The sequence below is a fragment of the Liolophura sinensis genome, chromosome 9 (genome assembly GCF_032854445.1).
Source record: "Liolophura sinensis isolate JHLJ2023 chromosome 9, CUHK_Ljap_v2, whole genome shotgun sequence".
Classification (NCBI taxonomy): Eukaryota; Metazoa; Mollusca; class Polyplacophora; order Chitonida; family Chitonidae; genus Liolophura; species Liolophura sinensis.
The window spans coordinates 7,723,985-7,744,242 of NC_088303.1; the positions used below are offsets into that span (position 1 = coordinate 7,723,985).

The 20,258-nt window shown below is 36.9% G+C and overlaps 1 protein-coding gene and 2 long non-coding RNA genes across 3 annotated transcripts in view; 1 reads left to right on the top strand and 2 right to left on the bottom strand.

Annotated features, from left to right (window-relative positions):
* Window positions 1–132: 132 nt before the first annotated feature.
* On the bottom strand, window positions 133–888 carry LOC135474663 (uncharacterized). The gene is made up of 2 exons (XR_010444997.1): window positions 790–888; window positions 133–346 (listed from the first exon to the last, which is right to left on the bottom strand). It is a non-coding gene; the product is annotated as an uncharacterized LOC135474663 (long non-coding RNA).
* Window position 889: 1 nt separating this feature from the next.
* On the bottom strand, window positions 890–4,122 carry LOC135474664 (uncharacterized). Its single transcript, XR_010444998.1, has 4 exons — window positions 3,771–4,122; window positions 2,841–2,912; window positions 1,801–1,932; window positions 890–914 (listed from the first exon to the last, which is right to left on the bottom strand). It is a non-coding gene; the product is annotated as an uncharacterized LOC135474664 (long non-coding RNA).
* Window positions 4,123–18,192: 14,070 nt separating this feature from the next.
* Window positions 18,193–20,258, top strand: part of LOC135474775 (alanine aminotransferase 2-like) — a 29,300-nt gene continuing 27,234 nt past the window's right edge. Inside the window, exon 1 of the mRNA XM_064754370.1 lies at window positions 18,193–18,508. Coding sequence (XP_064610440.1) covers window positions 18,293–18,508 — 216 coding nt within the window. The 5' untranslated portion in view covers window positions 18,193–18,292. The remainder of the gene's footprint in view (window positions 18,509–20,258) is intronic.

Sequence of the window (20,258 nt, forward strand, 5' to 3'; positions counted from 1 at the left end):
ATGTGCTACTCATCCACTGAAAGGGACACTTCTTCATGCTGTGCAAAATAAATAGAGTGATAAAATCTGGCGAACAAATACTTTAATCCTGCACTAAACCTCGACAAAAGAAAGAACATCAAGTCAAGTGTATGTTGTTTGTCCATTTTTATTGAACATGATTTCAGGACATTAGGCCCGGTATTCTCCCTTGTTTTACATCCCTCCGCAGCTGGTCTTGTACTTCATCTCACCGTCTTCCTCCACGTATTGGCATTCGCAGTTGTCGCCAACGCGGCCATCTTTGAAGACGTAAGAGAAGCCGGTGGCTCCCACTGGCTGACACGTGCACTGGAATCCTCACAGCCTACAAACAATTGAACCGTAAAATGTGTATGTAGACGATATAGATTTCTTGTGAAAGGTATTTATTTGTGATATTCTGAAATAAGAGCAAATTTTCGATTGGACATGCCCTGATCGCTTTTTTGTCAACTCCCCGGTAAAGTCTTTTGAAGCCCTAAGCAGGACCGGGCCTATATGTGATGAGTGTAACACTTTGGATGAATATCAGACAGTTCCTATAAAATCATAAGCTCACTTTTTCTCCACATGTTGGCCCTTCTATTTCAACTTTTACAAGCTACACGTTCATGTTGGTTTTTGCTCCCATGGTCACAAATCTCAAACTTGACTATTTTTAAGCCTTTTGTAGTAACTGGATTTACCCTTTTAGGATTTTCAGGGTATGCCTTCCATCGAATATGAAAAGAAAATCGTTACAAGATACAAGCTTCCGGGTAAACGTACCGTTGATTCGCTCATCTCTGAAAGTGGCCCCAGAATCGGTTTGGGTACAAACCACTTCAGAGCAGACTCCAGTAGGGATGCTGTCTCCTTGGTTCATACAGTATCAGAGGGCTCGTAGTAGCACTCTGCATATTAGAAAAACAAACATGGACTGAATTAGTGTTGGATCGATTAAGCTTCTGACTGATTGTCCGAAGTTGTGAGCAGGACTTGTGAACATCGATGCAGAATATGACGACATATGGCCTACCATATACACATTATAGGCCTATGTATACAGTTCGTCATCAATCTCAAAAAGGCATTCTTTACTACATATTTTTTGCAACTTAATTAAAGTTATATGTCCTTGAATAAACTTTAAGGACAACATTAATATTTATCACAGTCTAAATATAATTAATCGTATTTATCCAAATGAGCAATCAGATTTTTTCGGAACAAATGGGAGTTTCGCAATACATCACACCAGAAATTAATATTTTTTAAATTAATTATAATAAATACAGTCATGAATGAATAAATGCGTGTACATGTTGACAGTCGTAAGTAAGTCAACCTTAATCAACGTTTTGCGCCCGGAGAGCTATCTTTCGCCAGTCAGTGGAACAATACTTACTGATCACTGTGGACTAGCACATTTGTAAAAGTACTTGTCGGTGCTTCAAGGGTGTGAACTTTCATCGATTAATTATGTCATCTCGTTTTCTAAGAATAGGGGGCCTCTGTGGCAGAGGGGATTAGCACGTCAGCACGGCACAATGAGCCTCTCACCACAACTTGCAGATGGCCGTGGGTTTGCCACGGGCTCTGGCCCGTTTCCTCTCACCACAATGCGGCCGCCGTCGTATAAGTGAAATACTTTTGAGTACGGCGTAAAACACCAATCAAATAAAGAATTTTTAATTAAAAATAGAAATTAAAAGGTGATGAAGAAAATGAAGAAGTAAAAATTGGATATAGTCATATGATGTGAGTTAAGATTTTAACTTTTACTAGTAATATACTCACTGTACTGAAACAACTGCCAGTTGCCATTAGATTTACATTTCTCGTAGGCACAGAAGCTTTTGTCCTCTGTAATGGACATCCGTACCTCCGAAACTCCTTTGCATGAACCGTCTTCGTCCACACAACCATCGCCTGTAAAATGTGTTTTGAAGTCTATTTGTACCGAGATTTAACAATTTTATTTTCGCTAACAAAAAAATCCACCAAACCAGTAAAAAAAAAACCCTCCTCTTTCTAGTAGTTAATTTTCACGACTGTACATATGTTTTATGTTAATTGAGTAACCTTGTTTATAATATATTGATCATTGCTGTCCTGAATGACTCGTTGGGACATGTTTTTGCCTACTGACTGCCTCCATACTTACCACCTAGCCCCATTTGCCAGTACATGTTGAGAAAACCCTGCCCTGCCTGCGAGTACATGGTACCTAACCTAACCCCGCTTGCGAGTACAGGATGGCAAACCCCGCCCCGTCTGTGGGTATAGAATGGCAAACCCGGCCATGTCTGTGAGAACATGGTACCTAAGCTAACCCTGCCTGCGAATACAGGGTGGCATGTCTGTAAGAACATGGTACCTAACGTAACCTCGCCTGTAAGTACAAGGTGGCAGACCCGGCCCGCCTGTGAGTACAGAGTGCACAGTAGCTAATTTGACCCCTCGTGCAAGTATATGGCGGTGAAATTGGCCCGTCTGTGAGTACTAGGTGGCAAAATTATGAAAGTTACACACTGTGAAGAACCATCGACAAGGAGGTGAATTGTATTTAGCTAAAATCTATAGTTCGGCTTTTGTCAACAGTCATCAGTCCTTGACCGACGAGGTAGCAGGTTCGAATTAAGTACCCGTTAGTTTTGGAGGTGACAAATCTATTCACGTCCGGTGGTTTCTTCCGGATGCATGGACGTAAAGTTGTCATACAATCTACGTATTCTTCTTTACATCGTGAACAGTAATCACCTCAACAAATAAGTCTATATTTAATAAATACCATAAAAAGAAGAAAAGCTGAAGATGATATTGAGGTATTGACTTACAGTTCTGGGCGGAGACATAGGCGAATGTGGTCAGGGCCACAGCAACGAAGAATTTCAGCATGGTGGAGTTGACTGCAAAACAAGAACGGGGTTGTTCGTAGATTATGTATAATGTGTTTATGAATAATTGAACGAGTATGGCTTAACGCCACAATTGTAGTTGAGACTAAAGAACCATCATAAGATTGTATATATATATGATTTTATGAATATACATATGATCAGAATTCTGGTTAGTAGAATATACCAAATTCAAGCACTTTGGTAACTTTATTAAGCATATTCATGCATTAATATGTCGCAATGCCATTTTAGTCAAGATGTAGCCTCGATTAGCCACCATACAAAAATTACTTTTAAATGTGACTTTCTCATCAACGAAAAGTAAAAAAAATCTGAAGATCATTTTTACAAATATCCTTTCAGGCTTTCATATGGAATTGACATCGATGCTGAGATGTATTTATTTATATATTTCTCTGCATTTATTAATTAATTCAACAGTTAATGAGTTCTTTAGTTAATTTGTAACGGAAGACAATGTAAAGTTGGTGGCACACTGGACAAAATTGGAGTTTTTTCTCAAAATTTCCAATTTCTTTGATCGACATTTTTTGGTTGAAATTTTAACTTGATATCATATATGTACTTTAAGTGCATCCATCTGTATCCTTGTTGATTCCGTGTCCCTGAAATTTGATGTCCTGTACATAGCACAACGTTCAAGCAACTCTCTGTAAAATTGCCGTCTCTAAGAACACTCTAATTCCATGTTGATGCATCAGAAAGATAAGAATATCTGGACAGTACAACGCTAAATGAAAAGGTAATGCAGAGAAATGTATCAATAAATATCCAGAAAAAAAGGAGGTATTTTGAGAAAATTTAATTAAGGGGCCTATAAACGGTTAAGATCGTGGAAATACTCACCTATGTGTGAAAATCCCGGATTAGCGTGCGGTTTCAAAGTGCATTTCTCTTGAGGTACCCACCGTTATAAACACTATAGCATTGATCATTGGTCACATATGTTGGCATTTAAAAGATGGCCTTTAAAGTAATTGTGTATCTTGGCATTGATGCCGGCACCTGCTGGTCTTTGTGGTAAACAAAACACCCATCCAGCTACATTGTCTGCCATTATAACAGCTGCATCTGGCCGCGACATCAAACCCTCTCCATGTTTACGTCGACAGCTTATCATATTTATACAATTTATGTAAATCTATGATATATCTTATTATATTAGTGTATGACGCCTTTATTAAATTCATGTCACCTTAACTCTGTTTACGTGGCAAAAGCTCAAAACCCTACACACACCCGATGTAATTTACATGATTATACGGTATGTTTGAAACACTCAGTTGCTGATTCAGCCCAATGTAGATCAGTGGTTAAAGGTCATGGTTTATGTCAGAAAGATATAAAAGATCGCAAGATCTGATCCTAAAATAATTGAACTGGAGTTAACGTTATAATAGTTGTTGGGAACATTAAACAGAGAGGGGGATACAACCCAGCCCTGTAAAATACCACATTCAATACTTCAAATACGGCTTAAATGTATCAGTGGTAAAATGGTTCAACACATTGCGCTGTTTTAATACTTGTATAGATAAAGATATAGATGAAGGGAGGAGCCGGGCAGAGCCCAGGGGCAACCCACAACCAACCGCACTTATAAGAGTTACATGTACCTGACCAGTTTTATTAAATGTTAATTTTCAACGTTCTTCAAAAGTGATCACATTCCAACCCCATTAAAAGTTGGTTAATCAACATCTTAAACCAACACTTGAAACAGTGTTTCATTTAATTTTTTAATGGAGTTTAAATTTAATACTTTTAATGGAGTTGGAACATGAATGTTTTTGGTTTTGTTGTGGACATTGTTTCTTTGTTGTTTTATGTTTTTATATTTTGCTTGTTTGTTTTTTTTCGAGGGAGTGGAATTTGTTTCCTGTTGGCCTGTTAATGCCATTCCAAATGTTTAACATCTTCTACTGATTTACAATAATTTAAAGAACTTTATTTTGAAAACTTAGATTATGATCAAAGAATTCGAACTATATACAAAAGCAAACTAAAAAAAAAAAACAAATTTCAAACATAACTGATAAGTTCATCTACAACCTTCCAAGAAAAAGCCGGGAAATGGGGAACACTTTGGAGATAACGTTTTCACTGCGGGAAAAAGTTTACTGCGCCGAGAAAACCTCAGCACTACGGAGAAAACTTTACACTACGGAAAACACATTTATAAATCGCTGAGAAAATCTTTGAATCGCACAGAAACAGTACTGTGGAGAAAAGGTTCACACCGCGAAGAAAACCTTTGCACCGCGCAGAGAAGGTTTGCACCGCTTAGAAAACCTTTCTATCGTGAAGAAAACTTTCACACCCACGCACGGAAAACCATCCTACCAAGAAGATGTATGCACCGCGCAGAAAACCTATATGCCGCGCAGAAAACCTTTGTAAACCATGGAGGAAAGATTTATACCGTTGAGAAAACCTTTTTCTTTGTTTTTTAGACTTTAAAGCTGAATTAACCAATTTTGTCTAATTTGTTTCCTTGTCTACCTTAGTTCCCTTTTACGCATACTTTAATTTTTTATCACTATAATGATAAGTTTTCATTAAAATGAATCATTGCAAATCAACAGAAGATGTTCAAAGTTTGGAATAGCAGTAGCAGGCCACAGTAGCTGGTGATAGTGATGTCAAGTGAGCAATACAGACAGATGCGTAGAAACGCTTGTGTACAGAGAGAAAATTTCATAGTTTCACATTACCAATATATAAAACAGAATCAATGTCACTGACAAATCAGCGCCATGGTTCAAATGCAGAAATATCTGCACTTTCAAGACGAAATTAAGCCTAACAATTCGCTAAAATGAGGCAACTGGAGCCAAAATCGCGTTAAAGTTTTGACAAAACTTGCTCTCACAGCTTGCTCTCTGTGAAATAACATTTGGGCTCCAAGAGTCACATCTTATAAATTATACATATTTTATGTGTATTTTAAATATACAATATATCTCCGTTTCTCGAGCATCGTCGAATTCATTTTAGTATAACTAGCAGTTATATAATACCGCATCTATGCATTTTATGAAATTCATATTTTGTCTTCGGTTTTACAACAAAGATTTGCAATGACAACTATTTGCTCAAGGAGCTGCTTTCCTCAAGGAGCTATAGTCTGCTTCCATTAAGGAGCTATATCTGATGCCATCAAGGAGCTATAGTCTGTTCGTATCAAGGAGCCATAGTCTGTTCTCATCAAGTTGCTATAGTCTGTTCTCATCAAGGAGCTATGGTCTGTTCTCATCAAGGAGACATAGTCTGTTCTCATCAAGGAGACATAGTCTGTTCTCATCAAGGAGCTATAGTCTATTTTCATCAAGGAGCTATAGTCTGTTTCTTTTAAAGCAATCGCCTGTATTCAGCTCTGTGTAAAATCAGTCGTATTCACTAAGGAAATTGTCTTTAGTAAGTGGCATGTAACAACACAAGCTCTACATACCGGTATGGATAATTATGTTGGAAGTCCATATTCTCACAAAGAAAATGGAAACAGAACACTTTTTTCTAATCTATAATGTTAAACTGCATAAGATCGGTTTCGACGGCAAGAACTCACTGTCTCGGTGGACGCCATAACTATTCAAAATCAAAAGGCATGTTGGACAATGGGCATGGAGATTAGACTTGGCTGTGATATACATATAGGTACACACTACTGGAGAAAGACCAGTGGTCTGGAATTAACATTAAACTGTGAAGATGTCCTTACGATTATGGCTGTTTTTTTTTTTTTTTTGTAACAAGCATTGAAAGCCAAGGAATCCACAAATCCCCTGTCAAAGCTGTCCATGTAGGACAATTTCAAGAATGCCAGCTGAAAAGTCAAACCATTTTATATCTCTTGGAAAGCCAACAAAAATTTATCAAACTAACTCAACAAAGGATGTCCTTCAAGAGTTAAATTCCCGATTTTTAAAGTTCTGAAGTGGGGATAAGACATTAGTACAGCCTCAATGACATCCGCATACTGGGAGAGAGAGGGAAAACTGAAAGAATAAAAACAAAAACTCAGATTTTTATATATACACTTATTGTATATGCTGTCAAATAAAACGCAAATTTAACTGTAACAGTGACCTTTACACCGAGAGCATCTAATGTGCCAGTTCTGCTGACATCTCGCTATATACCCCTTGATCTGGAGGTATTAAGCCCATTTAAGGTACCCATTTATGCATAAACTTTGTGCAGGACACTATGGGCCACAATGACAGCTAGGCATGTGGTCGCAGATGGCGTTATTGCACTTGTTGTGTTCCGTATAATACATTGAGGGGGGAACACCGTGTTTACCGTTAGCTGTTCTCTTTATTGGGCAGTCCAGTTTGTGAGTCTTTACAAGTACATAATCAGAATATTTTACATACAATACGATCAGAATCAAATATATAATATAGTTTAATTATAAATACATGCATCCTCGAAGTCTATGTCAATAGATCTAATAACACAGAGGTATAATTATTGTTATCATTTTTGTGCTGGACTACAAACTTGCCTGAAGGGAAAACACCGTGTTGACCGTTAGTTCTTCTCTTTATTGGGCAGTCCAGTCTGTAAGTAAAGCGTTCACAGCTGGCTGTCCTTATATAGACACAGAGAACAGTTGTCAACCACGACGTTTCCCTTCAGGTTACATTTGTGTCGTGTTCCCTATGGTGACCAAAACTCTAATCACCGTCTGATTAGACATGGTAACCACAGAAGTACTGATTATCTAAACAAACCCAAATTAAGGCGAGGCCTGCAGGCTTAAACTGATTTCGACAATGTACCTAATAAATCAATATTATTAACTCTTACGCATTTAACATGACAAAACAATACACACTTATTCCTACATCTTAATTGTTAAAAATAAGACCATATTGGTATACAAAAATACACAATTAATTCATATGTGTATACCCACTTAATACGCATATGAACATACAATAATTCATTACTTTAATATATACATGTAATACCTGATACCACAATTTATTCACATGTTCCTATGAACACAGAATTATACAATAATTCTTTACATCAATATATTTATGTAATACCTAACCGATACCGATATGTGCATGCACACTTATTTCATATGTGCATATGGACGTAAAATCATACAATAATTCTTTACATTAATATAAATATATAATAAATAATTGGTATTCACATGGACACACTCCGATTTACAATATATTGTACATTATATACATGTACAATACAACACACCTTTGCTGGTCCTTGGGATCTGGAAGCTGACCCGGGCGACCCATGGAAGCCTTTTACCATGTGTTCAGCGGGGAAACAGAAACTTCTCAATATTATAATTGTGAGCAAAGTCTTTTTCTGACAAATTTTAAAAAAATGAAGGTCTGTATAAATACTCTTCTGTATATACTGTATAAATTTCTTCATATAAAATATCCATCAGTGCACTGATTTGGGTTAGGGTTAGGGTTGGTGAGGTTCTTTTTTCTGGAGAGCAGCTGATCATCTCTTCCCAAACTTGCTAACTGGCAATGTCTTAGGCCTACTGGACACTGATATGGGCGACCTTGCTTTCATAGAGACATTTTCCATCTCACTGATACTGTGCGTGTCGCCATTTGCTGATGTACTTGGATCTCCAGCTAACTTTTGACTTTCACGATGAAGAAGAGCAACATTCACTTCCCCACTATCTGGAAGATCTTCACAGGATTCCTGATCAACCCAATCATTATATGGGTGGAGTTGAAACTTTGCAGGATGAAAGTGCCATTGGATATCTCAAATTTTTCTTTTATAGTCAGGGGTAGCTCGTTCTTGACATGAACAGATATCAGCTTTCGTTGTTGGCCAAGCAGGGCAAAGAACTCGTAGATCTATGTAAAATATGTACGCTTAATTAAGACCAACTACCTAGGACAGAGAGCATAGGCCTTTTCATGTGACAAGGGAGATATATGTAAAATGTACATTCTCTTCAGCAACACATTGCCCAATCATCAAAGGGAGAAGCCGTCGAAGGCACCGAAGGTGAGAAGCTGTTTGTTTTATTTTGAACTTTTACAACTCTGCCACGACCAAGGGTTTGTTAACCTGATCACTTTGTTGAAAAGGGAACGTGCAGATTTTTTCATTCAAATCTTGCAAGGTGAACAATACTTCTTTTACTAATTTCACTATCACAATCTACATTACATCTGACCCAAACCCTTCAAAGATATCATGCGCTATATCCGAGGATATCTTTCCTATTGCATGAAAATATTTTAGAATGTTATGAGGAGATCTTTCCTTGATCTTTCCTCAAGATCTATCTGTATATTGTATGTCAGTGGTGTTCTCAATGTTAACTTTGAAGCTACAAACTCTGTCAGCATGTTTTCTCGAGTGACTTTACTGAAACGACAGTCTCGTAGAGCTGAAACGCTCTCAATTAGACCAGACAATGAGTGAGAAGCTAGGTTATCTGAAACAACCATTGAAACTGTGCCCTGCAAAAGTAGAGACTCGCCATCAATTTGAAGTAGAATACCGTCACTTTCCACTGCCAGATCATCTGCGATAAGAGGTTTCAAGACAACATTCCACCTATCGTTTTACAAGATTCGCTGGGCAAAGTAGAGCAAGCTGAACTGCATGGAGTTTTGACTTCTGTTTGGGTTTTAGATTCCCCAGAGCGAAATACACTACCACTATCTTATATTTCTTAATCTTTGTACCTAAAGGGTTAACCACTCGAAATTCATCTGCATATAGCTGAAAATGTTTAGAATCTTCTTTGAACAATGGATGACTTTTGAAAATTCTGCCATCACAGAAGTTGCCCAGTAAACAATCTGCATGTGAATGTCCATTCAAAACCAGCTAAAATATCTTCATGCTTAAGTAAGGCAATCAGTGTAGCTATATAATGGGTACATACATAAAGGTTTCAGAGTTTTTACGGTCATGCCTGCCTAGGATAATTTCAACTGTCTCAATGAAATCAAATTCTGAGCAAAGTAACTATTTTGCTTGAAAACAGATGACAATGCTTCACAACTGGACTCCACCGAAACAAATCCATTGAAAATGTCACAGACACCATCAATTTGTTCTAAATCAATCTGATTTCTATTCAGGACAGAATGAAGTCTTACGAAAGTTTCATTTCTACAGGACTGAAATAGTTCTTGAATTTCCTTTACAATGTCTGGGCATTCACTGGTATAGTTTCCTGATTTCTCTGAGAATAAGAATAAAAAGGTCAATTTCTCTTTTGTAATCAGGGCTTTGAAATGATTCAAACCCTAATTCTCCATTCCTATGGTCAGTGTTTACCTCTGGTGTGCCAAAAGCCATGTTTAAATCACCTATTGATTTGTTCTCCTGAGTGCAGTGTCTACATACTGCATATCGGGTAGACATGTGCAGTTCATAAAATTGAGAGTGCTTGTTTTTAATATGTTTTGCATAGGAATCAATAATTGACAATGTTTTCTGGCATTGATCAATTCCACAAGACAACCGAAAACCACGTTGAAATGTGTAACACGATAATGCCGAAGCAAAAGAGCAAAATGCTGAGTACTAAAACCACAGCTGTTGAATGGAAACTTTGACATATTACTGGTTATTGTTAACAGACGTATCAAAGATATACACAACATTGCCTGTTTGATTTTATTTACACAGATTAATTTTGAACTACTTAGATTACACTAAACCAAAATATAAGGTACACTAGCTGTTAGGCCTACCTAAGCTTTCAAGTTCAACAAAAACTTGGAAGATTAATGTCGCACTACCAATAAAATGAGTAATTTGCCATCAAAAACGAGTTTAATACATACTACCATATACATGTGGATCACTCTATGCCTCCTAAATAACATCTTTGCCTATCATACCATATTGTAACTGTAAGGCATAATAATTTGTTCTGAATATATATCCAGCTACTACATGTAATTGTACTGCGACTATGCAGAAAGCATATCGACATATACGAGAAATTCACAACACCAAAAAGCCAACTTCAACATTTGAAGCCCAGTACAGTAACATTAACAGCCAGAAAATGGCTACTCGCCAAATCGTTGTTGTCGTTACCAAACGTCTACCCTAAATTGGTTTTTATCTAACAGTATCACGTGATAATTTGGCCAAATTTTACCGCAGCATGTTATTGCAAACAATACCACCCAATGTTACACAAAAACCAATGCTCTATGAACGTTTGGAACAGAAGCCTTATCCGGCTTGCTTTCTCCCCTTGCCAACAAAACAAACAGTCCTATATGGGCCTAATAAAGAATCTGTGTATAATATGACCAGGTTTTTTATCAAAGGGTGAGTTGAATAAGCCCAACATGATCATAGTCCAGCACTGGGCAAATGGTTTCGATCAATCAAAACACAGAGTTGACCCTGCAATGACTCAGCAGTGATTTAGGTTATTTGTAAACTTGTCGACAATTAGCCACTTGACTTTTCAAAGAGCACGGTGACTCGGTTTTGACAAATATTCCACAGTAAACTAGTCAAGTGACTAATTCCAGTGAGTGTTTTCCTTGAGATTCATTCAAATTATTCGGTTTAACCCGGCTGGACTCAGATATTTTTCTCAATGTAGTCAGGGTGACAAGAGCGACACCTTTTAAGTTTAACCCAATATAAAATGGTGTTTTTGCCGAGTGCTACACAGAAACGTCATGTCATGTAAATATGATTTAAAACTACAAGACAAAAATTTGAACTTTTTCGTGTCAATTTAGATCAATTTTTTTTTAAAGATTTATTCCGAATATGTCACTGAACTTTAAAAAATCAGTCCAAGAACTAAAAAACTGTCCTGCAACTTAAGGAAATTTGGCTCCGATTTGAGTGAACGGTGTTTAATATAAGTTGTTCTTTTGCAGAACGGATTCCTATACCTCATGCATAATAAGTGAAATATTCTTCCGGAGTATGGTGTACAATACCATCAAATAAATACCCCATGCATAAGCCAATAATGCGAAGCCAATCTACAGCCATCGCGCGTTGCAAGGGTGGTTGGTGTGCCTGTTCATGTAACTTAGCCAAATGCTATATGAAACGGGAATAACCTTTATTGTGTCGTGAGAGTTCCCTTCCTTAAGGATAGGGGGCGATTGGAGAATTCCGCCCACTGATCAACAGCATGCAACGTGTGTAGGCACTACAGATTATTTCGCCAATCAAGGTGGACACGATATTAATGAGGAAACCAGCAACAGATCGACGTTGCAGTCATACCTGTGTGTGACTTCACATGGCAACCTGCTGCCCGTTTTTGTTTTTGTTTTTTTTTTGTGACTGAAAACTTTTATGTCTGGCAGCATATTACTGCCCCAGCCCTAAATAATATACTGTGGAAGACATGAAAACTGGTGTCGACCTGATTTTATCATTTATATATATATATATATATATATATATATATATATATATATATATATATATATATATATATATGTGATACATGAAAAGATAAATATATGCCACGGCGTTTTGTGATAGTTCCGGCATTGTGTGACAGTTCACGTCTGTACTCTGTCCAGAAAGCCTGGTCACTGTAGCAGTGTTACTAAAATAGACACTTGATACTGAGGATCTTGTGTGAAATAATATATTATCTGCAAAATCACGATCAATATGTATAGGTTACTGAATGAATGCGCCCGGTTATTGCCCAATTTTACTTATTATACACCACACATCAATCATTTCAATTATATATAGGGGTCATCTTAAGGGAGGTGAATTTGTAAAGACCAAGGCTGGTACGGAGTGTGTCAGACAATCCGATCGACACGCCTACCTTAGCTGTCTATAAATTCATTCATTTCATGTTTTAAATATGCATTTATTTTAGAAAAAAATCCTCGACTACCTCACCGCCTTTAGTCACAGAAAACAATTACTGAAGAAGAACCACAGTCATTAGATAATGGTCTCCGTCGTTATTCATATTCATGTCTGTAATTATAAAGGAGAGATAGGCCTACCTACATACCAGAATATCCTTCAACTGTGAAGCGATACTTCACAAAAGTTCTGTAATGTTACATTTTTATTGCAATTTTGGTACATGTATTGTACGGTGATATATATTGCACGGTTGTTGATGTTTAATGCACGGTTGACTACGTACGCGCCGACATTTGAGTGAGTGTTTGGGGTTTAACGACGTGCTCAACAATTTTTCAGTCATATGACGACGACGACGACATTTGATTATATGTCACTGTCATAGACATATATCATTATACAAAATCAGTTATCAGCATGCCTACGTACAGGCACCTTAGGCCTACTGCGCATCTACATGTACAACAACAAATAGGGCATAAAAACTATGTACCGGTAGGCCTATACATGTAATTATTCTCATAAAATGGGACTAGGACACGTCGAATTTCGTTCAGTCACCTTTATCTCCTCTCTTCGTCTTGTTCAACCTGCTCCGAATAGCACTGTCATGCACCAGACGCTCGTGGTTGACGTGCGCACAGCAGTTTCAGTGGGATCGAAACGATTGGAAATGGACGAGTGTGTAGCATGAGACTGGTACTCCCGGTAACAACTTCCGGTGTTTTCAACTGTCAACAGCGTTTGCAATCAAGAGAAACTTGCACTCCACCACGAAAAAGTGGGCCTTAATCATCACGTGACTACATTGCAACAGGCTGACAAATGCGCGGTTATGTCCCCCTGCCATTAGATATCGTAACTATCTCATTAACCCTCACACGGAAGCGTCCTTTCCTTGACGACAAAGCGGTTATCATTGTCTTCCGAAGGGCAATTTCTTGCACACCCCTACTAAAATTAAACCCAACCGGTACATTTGGTTTTAATGTATCCATTTTCCCCATCGAAACTAACCAACAACCATTTATAAAAAAACATATTTTGCTCACTGAGTGAGCAAAATTCGCCATCAGAAATAAAAATTTACTTCTAACACTCGACGAAACTTCGTAGGACATAAACTATTTCCACACTCACACTGTAGTGCATATACACCAGCAAGTGTATGCGTCATTTGCTTCATATAGCAAACTCATAAAACATGCATCAGAATGAATAAATCAGACATAAACACAAGACAATGTTATTTTTACTAATAATGCAATTTTATTCAGAATGTATAATAATTTTTATATTATTTACTAAGTGCTGCTGGTACATCTGATATCATATACCTGCATAAAATTAAAAATAATATACAAAGCAATCCATGGCAAGCTGACAAGACATGGAAAACATGCAGTTCTTTTCAGAAAATTAATGCCCAAACACCTCTGTCGGAAACTATATGTCAAATGAATTTGCAAACATTCTTTCAAATTCAGCAGAGAAGAAATTAGTTAGCATAATCAATCGTTCAATCTATACTGAGGATCTGGCTACACTCACGGGTGAATCTCGGTTGTCAAATTTCTTAATTAGCCCCACAACATGCAGAATAAATACACAATTTAACGATGTAGTATGTTTGTATGTCCATTTGGTGACTCCGTGAATCTTTCCAAACTGATGTCAGTCAATCAGTCGAGCAGAAGTTAACCGCCCCCCCCCCCCCCAAAATGCCAGATTAATTTAAAGCTTTTTGGTAAAACGTGATTCTTGTGGCAAAACAACACACGATCAAACTGGTAATCGTTTTGTATTTTTTACCTACTTCCCAGAACAAAATAAAGTGGTATATGCAGATTCTCAGGCACAGAAATTCCTGCAAATTTTCTGAATTTGTTTACGGAGGAATTGTTAAAAGTGGAATACAACTGGATACACTAAAAATAGCTCAATGTCATGATCAAACATGTTCGAACATACACTGCAATCACGATTGCATGTGTGCAAATTGTGCCCTATATTATCCTATGCAAACATGTAGTATGTGTGGAGTAGCAGCAATAATCAGATTCACAATCTGTGCCTGCATGCAGCCTAAATTTGTTCCTCCAATTAGCACACAAAAACCTTCCTGAAGAAATAAATGTGCTAAAGATAAAATACTTAAAGCACATCACAAACTAGCCCAAATTTTTGAGGAAAGTAATAACTGTATAGATCATGTCATCAAAAATTGACATTACGCTGCTATTTCAGGCAACATTAACCAGCAGTACACATGCTTTATCAAAATATCAACTTCAAACAAGACGGCCTTGGCTTAGATAATTCAAAACGGGTAATCACTGATAACACATGGGTTGATAATGGATGGTTTGGCATAACTTTCAATGACAGCATTTCACACAGAAAGTAGCCAGGCTCATAGAGACCAATACTACAAAGCACACCAGATCGTTGACATGCTGGACATACAGTATCTATTCCAGATACTACGAAAGCTCTACTGCATATGCCTCTGAGAAAATTCCTGACAAAATCATGATGTACAATATCACTACAAACAAACTTTCAAATGGCATGCTGTGCTCTTGGTAATTTGAAGACAATGGTGTTATATTACAAATGGCAACGTTCTCACAACTTCTGAGATGTACGCAAAAGTTCTCAATTTAAACCAAAGGTGAGTAAATCACATGGTGAAAGCTCTGCTGACACACATGAACCAAAACAGAACAGTGGTACTTTTCTTTCAAAGCACCAGCCAAATAAAAATTTTAAATGTAACGTAAGCAAATATTCAAATCAATGGAAATTGTCCATAACTCTGCAAAAGTGTAAATTACATGTTTTACACCACCCTACAAGCACACCAACCAATAAATGGCTTTGTCCATTGTGTCACATTTCATGTACCACCATCAGTTGGCTGTGATAAGTGTGACAAATGGTACTATTTCCATTATGTAAATTAATCTGTCAAATACATCATTTTCTGACAAAACTTTGTACTGCTCACAATGCACCAAAAAAACCTAAAAGCACTATCAGTACATGTAAGCTGCATGTATGAACACATGTATATATACATTCTAGTTAACTTAAAACATCTTATGGAAGTTTTGAACAAACAGCTGTGGCACATGACATGTTTGGTAGGTTACAAAATACAAGTTGTAATAACACATGTGCTATATTTGTGAGCATGCTTTGTTGTTTCCTGATCAAATACACAGGTGATGAATAAAAATGTCACTAAATTGCTGTTTTCACATCAGCCTATTTATTGGTCCTTCACCAGTAATATTAATTGGTTCCCTTGAGTCAATGAAACATGCCACAGGCCAATATGACAGATCTTGGAACTGTAACAAGGGCGATATGAAAAAAGCCATTTGATAACAAAATAAACCTGCAACAAGAATAGATCAAGTTAAATACTAGCTGTGTGGTCAAACCATTACAAAGGATATGGATGTATGTTTGACATATCTACATGTAAAAAGAAACCTACTGGTCACATAATCACTCCTTCCATTCTTGTCTTCTTGTGGCACCCGTGGTCCTTCACACAGACATCCTGTAAAACAGGGACATGAAACTAACATGGGTGGATACACATCTGTATATATATATATATATACGTAGCTAATGTACATACATTTAAGTAACATCATACACCTGCTTGGACATAGGTAGACAGGAATTGGGCATTTTGTGATTTATATTAAAAGAAATGGTTTCATTTCACCACTACTGATGTAATGTATTTTATGTTTTACATTTTACTAAAAATTATTGCTTACCCGGTATTAACAATCTACAATGTATTACCAACATAATATTAATAATAGCTTTTTTTATGATGACTGCAGTTCATTATGAAATGCTTAGTTAATTTAAATATGCTGAAATGATGAAATGTTTGTTCAATAAAATAAATTTAGAACTGTACTGTAAGAATGTTTAAGGTTTTATACCAGTAAGCAAAGTTAACTACACTGGGTGTTCGACAAAGGCATGGCAGCAGGGCCTTGAAATTATTTTATTGACATCAAATGTTCCATGACAAGGTCATAATGATGATGTAACACTGAAAACAGTATGACGTTACAATTTAATTTGTAACATATAGTAGTCGTTGCACAGACATTGCGCTTTTATGCATTTGTGACATGACAATGGCTAAAGGTACTTCTTCGCACCAGTGCCACCTCATGTGAATAAAAATATCCCTCAGTCCCATTATTTTCACCATATATTAAAATGGGAATCCTGAATAAAAACAATTGTTACACTTGATACAATAAAATTCAGTAATTTAACTGCCAGTTTAGCTATTAAATTGAAGAACTTGGTAAGATGTCTCAAGGAAATATCCAACCAGGTTAGAAAAAACAGGTCTGCAGATGGTAATGGTACACCTATTCGGCACATGATGAGGCACAATTATGCAGAAACATGTTGATAAACCATAAGCAACTTAAATGCTTCTATTGATAAAAAAAACACAACTGAAATGCTTTAAAAATTCCCTTTGGGATATTACTCTTTATTTGAAAAAATATCACCTTATATGTGATTAATTTCACAAAAGTTTAGTGAAATGTACAACATCAGCTAAGATATAGCACTGGCTGAATATATAATGGATAATATAATGGCTAAACTTGAATTTCTGCACTAATAATTACAATGATGTGGTAATATCATATATGTGTGTGTGTGTGTGTGTGTGTTTTGTTTTATTAAATTTAGTATTAACTGAATAAATTCAAAATGTTAACAGTTTTATTGAAAGCCATTTAGCTGCTGTTTAAAATACATCGTTCTCATGGTTATATATATATATAAATTTAATAAAAGAAAACAAAATAACAAACTGTAGATCACGTTGAAAACATCTCATTACCTAAAAAATAATAAATAAAATAACTAATTCTTAGAAGGAAGTATTTGAGAAGAAAAACACAATATGCACATTGGCATGGACTAAGTGGGTACTATGTGTATATAAATAATATATCATTGATAAGCCATGTGTATGAGGACATACTCATAAAATACACCAAACTACAAACCATGGATACGTTGATAACATCACAACATGCCTAATCATCACCCAAATCGTTCTCAAAAAAAGAATTACTTCCACAGAAAAAAAAAAAATATGTACAATATGTACTCTTACATATAATGCCTACTTGCCCCAACACATGTTCAGCAGCTAGCGTTCCTGTAGTTCGAACTTTGTTGCATCACAAGCTGTTGTGACGGTAACTGACGTGTAAGATCACACCGTGACGACATCTGGCGGCAGGGGGAGAGAGAGCCGCTTTCAATGTAGTCACGTGATGATTAAGGCCCACTTTTTGTGATGGAGTGCAAGTTTCTCTGTATTGCTGTCGTGACCTTCACCGTTGTGTCGAGGTAGCAGTTAATCGTAAGGTCTAACTGGTGACAAACTTAACGACTGTATCAGGTTTCCACTACCATAACCTTTCCCTGTCAAAATGTTTAGACGAAAATTGTCCAGTTTAGCTTCAAAAGTAAACGATTCTTCGACGGTTCGGTTGCAACAAAATGTGAGCAAAGTCAACTGTCGTGTGCCTCGGCGATGTAAAGTGTTGAGTATAGACAACATGAATCCTCATGTGAAGACCATGGAATATGCAGTGAGGGGACCCATCGTCATCAGGGCCGGGGAAATTGAGAAGGAATTGGCCAGTGTAAGTTTGGGGACGGTGTCCTGCCGGTGAACATCTGTGTACATACATATACATGTACAAGTATGTGTCCAAGTTTGTCAGCTTACACAACATCATTGTAAAATCTACAGATGTCATGGGTGAATTACGAATTGTTAAAGTAGCGAATATAGTTTAATATCAGTACGCGCTGCGCACCGGAAAATGCCATCAAGCCTCAGAAGATCATTAATAAAGCTTAAATACTGTAGGAAGAATCTTCTCTTTATTAATTCATGAAGGCAAAATGTAAAGTTAGTTACAATGGTTGAAGCATTAATGATACGGTAGGGCTAAATAAGCATGGCAGGTATCTGTGCAATAACTATTTCAAATGTAATTTGTAAATTATTCAATTACTTTTAAGTGAACACTTTAAACAAGTTTGCCACTATATTTACACAGAAAAAAATGATAGGGGGAGCAGGTAGTTATCAGAGAAAACATGTAAAAAATTCTATACAGTTTTGAAAGCTGAGAAGATGAAGTTCAGCACTGGGTATACGGTACGTTTTAGACCACACATTTATGAGCAGGGAACTGAGTACGGCTGCCCATGCCTTATTGCATACATGTTGGGCAGGAGACTGCAGTAACTTGTCAAGGTGAACTGTCAAGAAAACCACCTCAGGAGAGGTGCTAATTGAGTATGCTGAAACACGAAGCTGTTAAAAGAAACATCGGCCCCCCTTTGAAAAAAGGAACAGTTGAAAGGACTCTTTGTTTGCTGATTGATTGTTATTTATTTTGTTGATAAGCAGTGTAGAATTTTAAAAATATTTTTAGAAGATTTCTGGAATACTACCTTATTAATTAATTCTGCTATAGTGGCTGACTTTATGTTTACTTTAAAACACAATGTAAAAATGAGCAGGATCAGCATATATACTTCTCATGATCGAGCGATATGTACTTCTGGTGAATAATAGCTTTGTAAAAAAAAAAACCTACTAAAATAGATTTGTATAAACCTTCCCAAATGACAGATGCACTACGGTTGGAACTGTTAGACCTTATACTTATCTGTGCCTATACATAAATGAGTAGATGCCATGATCTGGCATAAAACCAAGGTCATTGATCCTATTTCTAAAGAATCAACATGCCTTGATGCTACCTTGAGGTGAACAAAGAAATCATTGTATTATTCATGCAACAATGTGACCCACAGGTAAGGACATGCGTAAAAAATACACATATATTTGCTTTGTGTACAGGTCAGCTTGACATTCCTTCCCTAGATGCCAGTCAGTGAACTCACCATCTTTAAATGTATGTCTTGTGTTATTAGACTTCACAATTTTCACAATGATTTATATGTGATGTCATGGTGCAATCAAGGTTTATATTTCTGAAGACAACAAATTGGATGAAATATGGTCAACAGTGGTCCTAGCTACGTTTGGGTGATCTCGTATGAAGTTCACTTGCCTGCCACCAACATGGCATAAACATTAAAATCGCTCAGGTGAAAGGTGAAACTTTGTGTTTTGGATGATGGAGAGTTAATCAGAAATTCCTATTGTTTAATTACTCCAGGCATTCCTGTTTCTCCACCCATCTCCACCCATGACACAGCCTGGCTTCTTATACATGTATGAGTAAAATATTCTTGAGGCTCATAGAGTTAGCCAGCCTTATTCACACGGCGGAGAGACCAGCAACATAGGAGTGCTGAATGTTTGCACCAATAATCTGTTATCATGCATGGAAAGATTATAAAATTAAGTAT